At 37.5% G+C, this 12898-nt stretch overlaps 1 protein-coding gene across 1 annotated transcript in view; it reads left to right on the top strand.

The window, feature by feature from the left end:
- Positions 1–7275: 7275 nt before the first annotated feature.
- The window catches only part of COLEC10 (collectin subfamily member 10), a 36606-nt gene continuing 30983 nt past the window's right edge, over positions 7276–12898 (top strand). The window contains exon 1 of the mRNA XM_032316741.1: positions 7276–7593. Coding sequence (XP_032172632.1) covers positions 7446–7593 — 148 coding nt within the window. The 5' untranslated portion in view covers positions 7276–7445. The remainder of the gene's footprint in view (positions 7594–12898) is intronic.

The raw sequence follows: 12898 nt of genomic DNA on the forward strand, positions 1-12898 counted from the left end.
GATTTCCCATTGTGATTTTAATTTGCTTTTTCCTGATGATGAGGGATGTTGAGTATCTTTTCATGTGTCTATCGGCCACCTAAATTCTTCTTTGGAGAAATGTTCATGTCTGTTCATGTCTTCTGCCCATTTTTAGACTGGATTATTTGTTTTGGTTTAGTTTTTGGTTTTGTTTTTGTTTTTAGTCTTAGTTTTTTTTTTTTTAATGCAACAACTGCTTTAATATACATTAAATCCTTTGTTCTCCCAGATTTTTATTTTTATTTTATTTTTTAAATTAATTTATGTTCAGAAAAACAGTATTCATTATTTTTCACCACACCCAGTGCTCCATGCAATCCATGCCCTCTATAATACCCACCACCTGGTACCACAACCTCCCACACCCCCGCCACTTCAAACCCCTCAGATTGTTTTTCAGAGTCCATAGTCTCTCATGATTCACCTCCCCTTCCAATTTCCCCCAACTCCCTTCTCTCTAACACCCCTTGTCCTCCATGATATTTGTTATGGTCCACAAATAAGTGAAACCATATGATAATTGACTCTCTCTGCTTGACTTATTTCACTCAGCATAATCTCTTCCAGTCCCATCCATGTTGCTACAAAAGTTGGGTATTCATCCTTTCTGATGGAGGCATAATACTCCATAGTGTATATGGACCACACCTTCCTTATCCATTCGTCCGTTGAAGAGCATCTTGGTTCTTTCCATAGTTTGGCAACCGTGGCCATTGCTGCTATAAACATTGGGGTACAGATGGCACTTCTTTTCACAACATCTGTATCTTTGGGGTAAATACCCAGGAGTGCAATTGCAGAGTCATAGGGAAGTTCTATTTTTAATTTCTTGAGGAATCTCTACACTGTTCTCCAAAGAGGCTGCACCAACTTGCATTCCCACCAACACTGTAGGAGGGTTCCCCTTTCTCCACATCCTCTCCAACACATGTTGTTTCCTGTTTTGTTAATTTTGGCCATTCTAACTGGTATAAGGTGATATCTCAATGTGGTTTTAATTTGAATCTCCCTGAGGGCTAATGATGATGAGCATTTTTTTCATGTGTCTGATAGCCATTTGTATGTCTTGATTGGAGAAGTGTCTGTTCATATCTTCTGCCCATTTTTTGATATGATTGTGTTTCATGTGTGTTGAGTTTGAGGAGTTCATTATAGATCCTGGATATCAACCTTTTGTCTGTACTGTTATTTGCAAATATCTTCTCCCAAGTCTAACTTAGTTGTGTTTTTCTTTTTGTGTTCATTTGTACTAGTTCTTTATATATTTTGGATACTAACCACCTGTAGGGGTACAGCTAAGTGGTAGAGCGCTTGACTGGATACTAAACCTTTATCAGATATGTCATTTGCAATATCTTCTCCTATTTATTAGGTTGTCTTTTAGTTTTGGTGATTGTTTCCTTTGTTGAGCAGAAGCTTCTTATTTTTATGTAGTCCCAATAGTTTATTTTTGGTTTTATTTCCCTTGCTTCAGGAACTGTATCTAGAAAAATGTTGCTATGGCCTACGTCAGAGAAATTACTTCCTATGTTCTCTTCTAGGATTTTTATGGCTTCAAGTCTCACATTCAGGTCCTTAATTCATTTTGAGTTTATTTTTGTGTATAGTGTAAGAAAGTTGTCCAGTTTCAATCTTTTGCATGTAGCTGTCCAGTGTTCCCAACATCATTTATTGAAGAGATTGTATTTTTCTCATTGCATATTCTTGCCTCTTTTGTCAAAGATTAATTGACCATATAACTATGGATTTCTGTCTGGGCTCTCATCCTGTTCCATTTATCTAAGAGACTAAAAGGGGTGCCTGGGTGGCTCAGTTCATGAGACATCTGCCTTCAGCTCTGGTCATGGTCTTAGGGTCCTGAGATTGAGCACCAAAGCGGCCCCCCTGCTTAGTGGGGCATCTGCTTCTCCTTCTCCTTCTTCCCCTCCCTCACATTTGTGCATTTCTCTCTCTCTCTTGCTCATGCTCTCTCTCAAATAAATAAATAAAATCTTAAAAAAAAGGAGCAAGCTTTATCTACATGTTGCCTGCAGGAAATGTATTTCCAACACATACAGATTCAAAGTGAAGGGATGAAAGTGAATTTATCATACAAATAGAAGTGAAGGCTGAGGTAGCAATACTTTGTCAGACAAAATAGACTTTAAGATGAAAACTGTAACAAGAGACAAAGAAGGACACACCATAATCATAAAAGGAACAATCCAACAAAAAGATAATAACAATTTTATGCATCCAACATGGGAGCACCCAAATAAATAAAGCACCTAATAACAATTATAAACTGATAGCAATGCAATAATAGTAGGGGACAATAACTCTCTATTTATATCAATGGATAGATTATCCAGACAGAAAATCAACAAGGAAACAGTGGCTTTGAATGACACATTGGACCAGATGGAATTAAAAGATATATTCAGAATACTCCATCCTAAAATAGTAGAATTCACATTCTTTTCAAGTGCACATGGGAGCATTCTTCAGAATAGATCACATATTAGGACACAAGATAAGTCTCAACAAGAATCATAACAAGCATATTTTCCATCCACAATGGTATGAAATGAATAATCAACCTCAAGGAAAAAATCTGGAAAGAACACAAATACATGGAGATTAAGTTACATGCTCCTAATCAATGGATGGGTCAACCAAGAAATGAGAGAGGAAACCCAAACACACACACACACACACACACACACACACACACACACACAAATGAAAATAAGAACACAATGTTTCAAAATCTCTGGGATGCAGCAAAAGCTGTTCTAAGAGGGAGAATTATAGCAATACAAACCTACCTCAAGAAGCAAGAAAAATCTCAAAAAAACAAGCTAGCCTTGCACTTAAAGAAGCTAGAAAAAGAAGAATAAAAACAGGAAAGAAGGAAATAACAGGTTTAGAGCAGAAATAAATAACAGAAAATTTAAAAAGCTAAAAAAAAAAATAGATCAATGAAACCAAGAACTGGCACTTTGAAAAGATCAACAAATTGATAAATCTTTACCTGGACTCATCAAAGAAGAAAAAGAGAGAGAGAGAGAGAACTCAAAATCAGACATGAAAGAGGAAGCATAACAATGGACACCACAGAAATATAGATTATAAGAGAATATTATGAAATATTGCATGTCAACAAATTGGGCAACCTAGATGAAATGGATAAATTCCTAAAAACATATAAGCTCAAAACTGAGTCAGAAATAAAAAATTTGAACAAACTCATTACCAGCAATACAATTGAACCAGTTCTCAAAAAGCTCCCACCAAATTCCAGAATTATATGACTTCATAAGTAAATTCTACTAAAACCCTGCTTTCCATTACTCTGCCCTCCAGGTTGCTGATTCACTCTTCATCTTCCTCTAGTCTGTTATTTATTCCATTTAGTGTATTTTAAATTTCAGTTATTGTGTTCTTCATTTCTGTTGGTTCTCTTTCATGTTTTCTATCTGTTTGTTAAGGGTCTCACTAAGACCCTCCACATTTTTCTCAAGTCTAGTGAGTGTCTGATGACCATTACTTTGAGTTCTTTATGAAGCATATTACTTACTTCCACTTCATTTATGTCTCTTGTTGTGATTTTGTATTGTTCTTCATTTGGGACATATTCTTGTCTCATTATGTTTAACTCTGTATCTATTTCTATATGTTAAGAAAATCAGTTACATCTCCTGCTTTTGAAAGCAGTGGTCTTATGAGGCCACTTCCTACCTTCCTATCCTTTTCAATATAGCCTCTTCTCTACACTTAGCTGGAGTACACTTAGCTGGAGAATCTGTTCTGCTAGTCTTTGGGTCATTTTCTGGGTTATTTTCATTGATGTCAGGGTTTTCTAGGTGTATCTGTGGGATAAGTGAGTTTAAGGTTCTCCTATTCTGCTATCTTCCCTGGAAGTCTCTATACTTTGTTGAACTCAGAGAGAGAGAGGGGGGGGGGGAGAGAGAGAGAGAGAGACAGAGAAAGGTTAGGAAGAACAGGCATAGCATATCCCAAGGAAAACACTAAGGACTATTATTTGCTTCAGATTTTCACCAGTGGATTTCTACATATAAATATAATGAATGTATTTCACTATGTGCCAGGGAATGCTTGAAAAGAAATGAAAGAAACAAAATATATTTAGAATAATCTAAGCAACTTAAAAAATACCTATTTTAAAAGAATCTTAACTCAGAAAGTACATTAATTATCAAGTCTAAACTCACTTTATATGTCTTATGGCAATTGAAATTGAGTGATTTGCTCTGTATCATTTATCTGCTTACCATAGATGTAGAATTTGAGTTTCTCACACCATTCTGTGGATTCCCACTATTTTCCTACCACTGTTAATATGGCATATGCAACCATTTTGATGTTTTAAGAATGTGTGAAAATTAATGCATCTTCAAAGCTTCAGCCTACTCACCGGTATGGAATATAAGTAGCATTTTATACCAGGATCTTTGGAAAAGAATTTACATTTGAATTTGGGGGGGGGTCCCGTTCTCAATTGGTGACTTTTAATCAGGGTTCTCCAAGGAAACAGACCATCAAGATATATCTATATTGATATCTGTATGTATCAATATCTATATCAAGAGAGAAATATTTGGTAAAAGAAATTGGCTGACATGATTATGGAGGCCGAGAAGTCCCACAATCTGCCACTTGCATGGTGGAGGCCCTAAAAAGCTGGTGGCAAAGGTCCGAGAATCAGGGAAATAATGGTGTTAAGTTCAGTTCAAGTCCAAAGGCCCAAGAACCAGGGAGATGATGCCACAAACTCCCCAGTATTAGTGCAGGAAAAGGCCAATCTCAGCTCCACCAATGAGGCAGAGGAGGAATTCTTTTTTCTATATTTTCACTCTGATAAGCCTCTCAATGATTTCAGTGGGGCCCACCAAGATTGAGAAGGAAAATCTGTTTTACACAGTCTATAGATTCAAAAGCTAATCTCATCTGGAAACAGTCTCATAAGCATGCCCAAAAATAATGTTTGGCCAAACATTTGGGCATCCCATAATCTAGTCAAGTTAACACATAAAATAATGTTCACAGTGATGTTAAACAAATTGCTTAATTATTCTGAGCCTCAAGTTATTTGTCTGTAAAATGGGGGAGGTACTACTATCCATTCCAAGGGTTATATAAAGGCTTAAACAAGATACACTTAAGGGATCAATGCAATTTAGCACATGACTGTTCAATTAATGCCAGTTCCTTTTGCTTCATCTCCCTGAATTGCTAATGAAAACATCCAGTTACATCACCCTATAAGCCTGTTATGGGTTGAATCATATCTTCCCAGACCAAAAAAAAAAAAAAAAAAAAAAAGCCTTCTAACTCTTACTACCTCATAATGTAACTGTATTTAGAGATAAGTTGTAAAGAGGTTTTCTTTCTTTCTTTTTTTAAATGCAGTTTGGTTATTTATTTTTAAAATTTTTATTGTGTTATGTTAGTCATCATACAATACATCATTAGCTTTTGATGTAGTGTTCCAAGATTCACTGTTTACATAATTAAAATTAGTTCAATAGTAGAGGGGTGCTAATCCATTATGAATGGTATGCTTATAAAAAGGGAAACATTTTGATGCAGAAAGACAGACAGACAGACAGATACACACAGAGAGAATGCTGTGTGAAGATTAGAGCTGTGCTGTCATAAGCCAAGCAAATAACAGAAAGTAAGAAAGGGGTTTAGAACAGATCCTTTCCTGGTGTCTTTAGAACAAGCATGGCTTTGCACCTTGATATTAGACTTCCAGCCTCCAGAATCATGAGACAATAAATGTTGGTTATTTAGGCCACCCCATTGGGGATATTTTGTTACAGCAGCCCTAGGAAACCGATACATCTGTATTTCTTAGATGGGCCATTACTTATAATGACATCTCATAGAAATAATTCTTCATTTGCCCTTATGAGGATATATAAGGTCTTTCTTTTCCAAGCTCAAGGAGAGTAAGTCTGAAACCTCTTCTGGCCTCTCAGCTAACATGCTTCTCAAGAGTAAAGAAAGTATTTGAGCCCCGCGTTGGGCTCTCTGCTCAGCAGGGGGCCTGCTCCCCGCCCCCTTTGCCTGCCTTTCTGCCTACTTGTGGTCTCTGTCAAAAAAAAAAAAAAAAAAATCTTAAAAAAAAAAAAGAGTAAAGAAGGTAAGGTAACTCCCTAGTATATCTGATTTTAAGAAAACGATTGTATTTATTTATTCGAGAGACAGAAAGCATGAGAGATCATGAGTGGGGGAGGGTGGAGGGGTAGAGGGAGAAGCAGACTCCCCACTGAGCAGGGAGCCTGATGTGGGACTCAATCCCAGGATTCTGGGCTCATGACCTGAGCCAAAGGCATTCATTTAACTGCCTAGGCTATTCATACAGACCATGGGTTGGTAGAATAGATAGGTGGGTGGTCGGATGAATGGATGGATGGATGGAGAGATATGACAGATGATAGACAGATCCGTAAATAGAAGATAAAGGAAGATAAGCTGTATTTCTATCACTGTATATATGTCTGCATCTGTATCTCTATTATCTATATCTATCCTACTTTTTAAGAAACGTAATAATAGCATAAGCTTCTCTGCTCCATTTTGTCAAAAAGTTGCTACAAATCTTAATAAAATTAATAAAATTTCCATGTCATACTCTCTCATATGTCTGTATTTACTATGATTTGCCAACCATAATGTGTTGTTAGACAATTAATGCCCCTTCCTCTTTTTGCCATATTTTCTCAAACAAAATTTGAGAAATTTTGTCCACATTTCAGAATATTTTCTTATTATAGTGTACCGGAAAGACAATTACTAGACCAAGGTTATAAACATTTTTAATATTCTTGATACTTACTGCCAAATTGCTTTGCAGTAAAGCTGATGTTCTTCCCTTTGGGGCTTAATCCCAAGACAATCCTTTGTAAAGAGAGAAGGAAATAAGTTAACACAGAGCAATGGGAGTGCTAGCATTCAGCTGCCACAAACAGTTAATGATTATTTCCTTACAAAAAAGCTCAAATCCCTGCATAGTGTACCCAAAACAGGCAGGTAATTTAAGCAATCTCTGGATCCATCTTTCTTGAACCCAACATAAAAATGCAATGTGGGATATGAAATGGTCAGCTCCTATACTGAACAGAAGTCATCTCTATCTGCTCCATTCTCTGGGTTGTTTCTCCTTGAGTGTTTAGCTCAGAGATAATTTTCGGTAAACTGTTGTCACTTGAAAATAAACAGTCTGGACAATGTATGGTCCATTTGGAAGACTGAGAAAATAAACAACTTAAGATATGCTTCCTTCTTGTCTGTGCAGCCCTTTCTGGAATGTGTACTCCAGATACTTTACTTTCTTCCCTAAAGCAGAAGTTTTATTTAAAATAAAGCTACTTCTTTGGCACTTCTGGGTAATCCTTTTTTGAAGAACCACAGCAATGAACGGTTTTGGAGCCCTTCTTCGAAGAAACCAGTCCATCCTTCTGGTACTCTTTCTTTTGCAAATTCAGAGTCTGGGTCTGGACATGGATAGTCGTCCTACCACTGAAGTTTGTGCCACACACACAATTGCACCAGGACCCAAAGGTGAGAAAAGCAAAGCAAAATGTTCATCTATAGTAAGTGAACTCTCTTCCCTCCTCCCTCAATCCTACTGTAACTCGGAATGACTCTCTCTTCTCCCTAGTGCCCTCTTTCTTTCCTCCTATTTTGGAAAAACAATGGCTTATTCTTTAGGTAAAAACCTTCCTCGATGTTAGGTAGGAGAATGTTGGCAGGGGGCGGACCTCACCCAGGGCAGGGGAAAACTCCCTCTTCCATGCTGTTCCAGGGGGAAGGTACACAAGCCAAGACCTTAGTGTTTCAGGAATGCTTTTCTTAAGACGCTCTCTATTCCTCAGCTGTTTTCATTCCAATGCCTTTCTAAGCACTGATTTTGGTAAAATTACCAGGCAAAAACCTCTGTACAGAGAAAACTAAATCTTTCATATATTTCATCAATTAGTGGGCTTCCTACAAAGAAGAAAATTTTTGTCGAGGATTGCAGATAGTGTATAAATGAAATTTCTTTTTTGAAAGTGGAGTCTTTGAGGCCAAGTGCCTTCAGCTGAAGGATGATAGACTATTGCAGAATTTTTTCAAGTAGAGCCAAGGTCTAAATGTGCTTCAAGCAACTGGTTGATAAAAGATGCTGTTTTCCTGGTTTCAGTTCTGACCCTTTTGTTCTGAAAGTGGTCACTGCAGTGCACATTCGGTGCTCCCTTATTAGTAATTCATGCTATGTTTCTCCAGGCTATAGGATAGAAGAATTGCAGCTGCTTAAAATTTTAAGTAGAAAAAATGGGTCTTTCAGAAAATAGTAGAAATACATCGCCCTATGCTTGTCAGTTATTTAAATGTGTATTGCTTAAAGTGCATTTTTCTTAATCAGTGAATTAATTTCCTCCAAAGATTGCAATCCAAGCTTTAACCTTTGATACCATAAAATAAATGCCAGGAAGGAACAATGAGACCTTGGGGCTTCCAAATAATTTCTTGGGTGAATAAATGAATAATGTGAGGGCAAATGTTCAGAAAAGAAAGTTTTGATTAGAAATAAAAGTATTTACTTAAAACTATTACTGGACTTTCCAATAATGTACCTGAAACTTTGTTATTCCTGGGGTAGCAGGGAAAATGCTGAAAATTAAAGTTTTCCTTGTCCCTGCAAATGGGAGAGTCCATTTGGGAACTGCACCGTCAAAACAATTTTTCTTGCAGAGAAACTACAACTTTGAAGCTAGAAGAATGGACAAAGTGTTGTCAAAATGACATCCCAAATATCCTGCATTGCCATACAACAATTCTATTTATTCCAATTCAGCCAACATATATTGAATACCTACTAAGTACTGAGCATTATTTTAAACATAAGAGACGCATTAAATAACATATATTTAAAAAATAATATATATTATTATCATGAGTAGTAGCGAAAGAAAAAATTTAGGAGGGAGGAGAGGGCAATTAATTTTTATTGGATACCAGCAGCCTGTTTATCATAAGTCTTCCTACCCTCATTTCTTAATGCAAAACTTCCCTCTTCCCGCTAGAAACCTTGCTAAGATTTCAAATGCTGTAAATCTTTCACTCTTTTCCTGAGCCTGTGTCCTCTAGAACTCCGGGGGTTCCAGAACGAAGTCTGCTGGGAATCTGGTATGATTTCTTCTTCCCCCAGAGTCAGAGGACTTTGCATCAAAATGAATTCTGAGTTCCCTTCTTCTTTTTATTTTATAAAATTATTTATTTATTTATTTGACAGAGAGATACAGCGAGAGAGGGAACACAAGCAGGAGGAGTGGGAGAGGGAGAAGCAGGCTTCCCGCTGAGCAGAGTGCCTGATGCTGGCCTTGATCCCCAAACCCTGGGATCATGACCTGAGCAGAAAGCAGATGCTTAATGACTGAGCCACCCAAGCGCCCCCTGAGTTCCCTTCTTAAAGAGATTCCACAATTCTGGAAAAGAATGTACAGAATACCTCCTACATCTTAGGCCTCATGTTAGGTGCTAAAATTAAAGCTCTTCTCCTAGAACTTGTCACATTTCAAACTGAGTATTAGATGGCAAACTCTTGGACTCAGGGCTCCGTTACCGCCCTTTTTCCCTGGCAAACTGCCGCTATTCGTGCATATGGAGCGCCGTGCGCATGCTCATTACCGCCCCTTTGCACCCCAGGCCTGGCACCGGATGCCATGCCTACAAGTGAAAAACAAGACTTTGTATTCATCTCCACTCAAGATAGAAACTGCCAACTACCCTACCTCGTTTGTTCATGAACGTGATAATAGCTGCTCCCTACCCCTGAACAAGGCAGATTTGTATATTTATTTCTACAAAAATAACATTCTAATGATAAAGAGAAGGAAAAAAAGAAAAAAATAATAAAAAAAGCTTTATGGCCGAGAAAACATTTTAAAGAATGGAATCATTACTTCTGTTCAATATATTTTCCCTAAGAGCAGGATGGTCTGTATTTTTCTCCGTGGCTAATCATGTCAATACCATAGTTCCCGGCACTGTGCTCAGAAACTTCTAGAAGCTCTGAGAAACAATAAAAGGAGTTTCCCCTGAATTCATTTGGGAGGCTGGGAACTAAAGAAACTATTTAGAGTTGCCGGTGGAAAACAAGTAATGTTAACCTGTCCTATAATATGTTGCCCAAGATAGACTCACCATTTTCTTACTGCATTATTTCCCAAGCATGACTTGGTGGGAAGAAAGATATTGAATTAAATCTGTTTGATCTTCAGTATGCTATTACATTTACTTGTGCTTTAGTTTCTTTATTTGAAAAGTGAGCTTCATTAGAGAACTGTTTTAAGAATAATATAAGCTAACAAATGTAAACTTTAAGCCGTGTAGACATCATAAATAGATAATTAAATTCTATTTATCTTTCCTCCTTCTCCCTATTTATCTAAGTCTGCTGAGTAACAATTATGGGAGTAAGCAGTGTTCCAATTATCAAAACTTCTTTGTTGAAAGCCGTCTTTATTTTTCTCTCTATGCCTTAAATTTATTATTTTATGCTGTTTAGTACAAAAATGTTCTTTTCCCACCTGCAGCGACTCTTGAAACAATTCGTGTAAAATTCTGACCTCTAGTGGTATCCCTTGAAAACAGCAGTGGCAAGAAATTTTAGCAAGAAATGTAAATTTTAGCAAGAAAAGAAATGTAAGAGCAATAAGAAATATTTGAGTGATGATTCACAATTTCCAAAGCATTTTCAAGTACATTATCTTGTTTAATGTTCACAATTGCCCTATGTGGTAGCAATTACTTTAAACTTCAAAGATAAGGAAATAATCTCAACAAGGCCAAGTGGAACTCTCAAGGTCTCTCACATACTTATAGAACAGATATGCAACTTGAAATTTAGCCCTGGCCTTCCGGCTCTGGGTCCAGTGCTATTCCATGACATCCACTGGTTTCTAGGAGAATCACGTTTGAAAATATAGTCCACTGACCTTTATGTGACAAAAAATGGATGCAACAATTAAGAACACAACGTTCAGGCCGCCCCATAGCTCAACATTGTACTGGATACGAAAATATGCTGAAGGTAATGAGATGCCTCCTCTCTGATAATCAACTCCATTATTTCATTAGTCTGTTTGGAAATTAAAGATATGTTGCCTTATTGCTTATGTTGGCTTCCATTAGCCTTTTTGTTTAGGAGCTTTATTTTTTTATTATTATTTTTTTTTCCCAATGACTTTTGTGTGTGGCCTAAAAGTTCCTTTGCAATCCATCTGGCTTCTCCCTACTTCTCCCACATCAAACTACTTTTCTACTCATAGTCTGAATCAGGCATCCTTGCTTTGTCTCTCATTCCTGGCCCAGAATCTTTGGACTTGATGCTCTTTCTGTCTGGCCTAAATTTTCCTTTGTTCCATGGATTGTTCCTTCTCCTCATTTAGGTTTTAGCTCAAATGCCATTCACACAGTAGGCCCTTCTGGATACCTGCTCACTCTCTGGGTCCTCGCAATTGGCACAACCTGAGTTATTTCTGGGAATCTTCTCAGCCTCCAATGCAAACAAGCCTTCTCATGACTACCCCACACAGATGGCCAGATATGCCCAGGAATGTGTAGATCACGTTCACAGCCAAATTGGGAGTCTCACTCCTGTAATGTAACTGTCAGAGGTAACTTGGTTTAATCCCAGTTATTTTTGCATTTGTTAAAGCTGAAGCCCAGAGAGGTAAAATCACTTGTTCTGGATCACACAGTAATCAACTGGCAGCAGGACTAGAACTGGAACACCTATTTCAATCACTGGGCCAGTCATCGGTCCATTCTGCCATGTTATATCATCATCCTTGCGTTCCATCTTTCTCATTAAGCATGAAATTATCCTTCCTTTAGTTTTTTAAATTAACATTAGAAAAGGAGTTCTGTGGGGTCAATGCATACACATTGTATGGAATTATTTTAGCTCGGTCACCTTGATATAAATTAAGTTGTTAATTTCTTTCTGGTGGCTTTATCAGAGAGGTTAAGCAAGTAGGTATTTTCCTAAGACCTTTATATTAACTATATTAATTCACTATATTCTTTCATTGAGAGTTTTATTATGTATTTTATGCATAAAGACAGGTTGAGATTTTAAGTGGCTTGGCCGGGATGTTCTGAACCATTTTTTCCTCTCCTTTTCCCTTTGGGTAGATTCCAAGAAAGCATCTCAAGATTAGACCAGAAAGGGGAAAGTAGAAGTCTAGTCAATCAAGGTATGGGCAAAGATGAGTCAGGATATATGATATGGTAATGTTAAAAAAATTTAGCCTGTTTTATTTTAATAATCATGTATCCTTTACCCAGACCACACTTTCCCTCCACTGCCTTGCACAATAACTTGGCTAGCCAACCATCACCGCTAGGGCCATAGTAGTAGTTTCCCAACAGGTACTTGCATGTTGGCAAAGATCATGGACTTTAAATTTGAGCTCTGCCACTTACCTGTCTATGAGACCTTAAGCCTCAGTGTCTTCATTTTTGAAATAGGGATAATGTTGTTATCCATCTCAAATGCTTAATTTGAAAATTAAAACGTGTAGCATATAGCTTAGCTATATTTTCCCATTAGCTTCCATTTTCCATTACCATAAGCTCCCTCTCTGCCCACATCTTTCATGAAAGGCTCACAGACTATAAAGTTGGTTCCCCAAATAGAAATCTACCAGGGAAATGTCACCACCTTCTACTCCTTGCTGCAATTTCCTGCCTACTGTGGTCCCACTGCAAAGTCAAATCTCATTGTCCGTAGTCCACAAACCTGAGATCACCCTTTCTCTTCACTCGTGTTTCCTTCTTCTCCAAGTGAGTCTGGTGTTCTTGATCAATGGCATAGGAA

Source organism: Mustela erminea, chromosome 16 (assembly GCF_009829155.1).
Source record: "Mustela erminea isolate mMusErm1 chromosome 16, mMusErm1.Pri, whole genome shotgun sequence".
Taxonomy (NCBI): domain Eukaryota; kingdom Metazoa; phylum Chordata; class Mammalia; order Carnivora; family Mustelidae; genus Mustela; species Mustela erminea.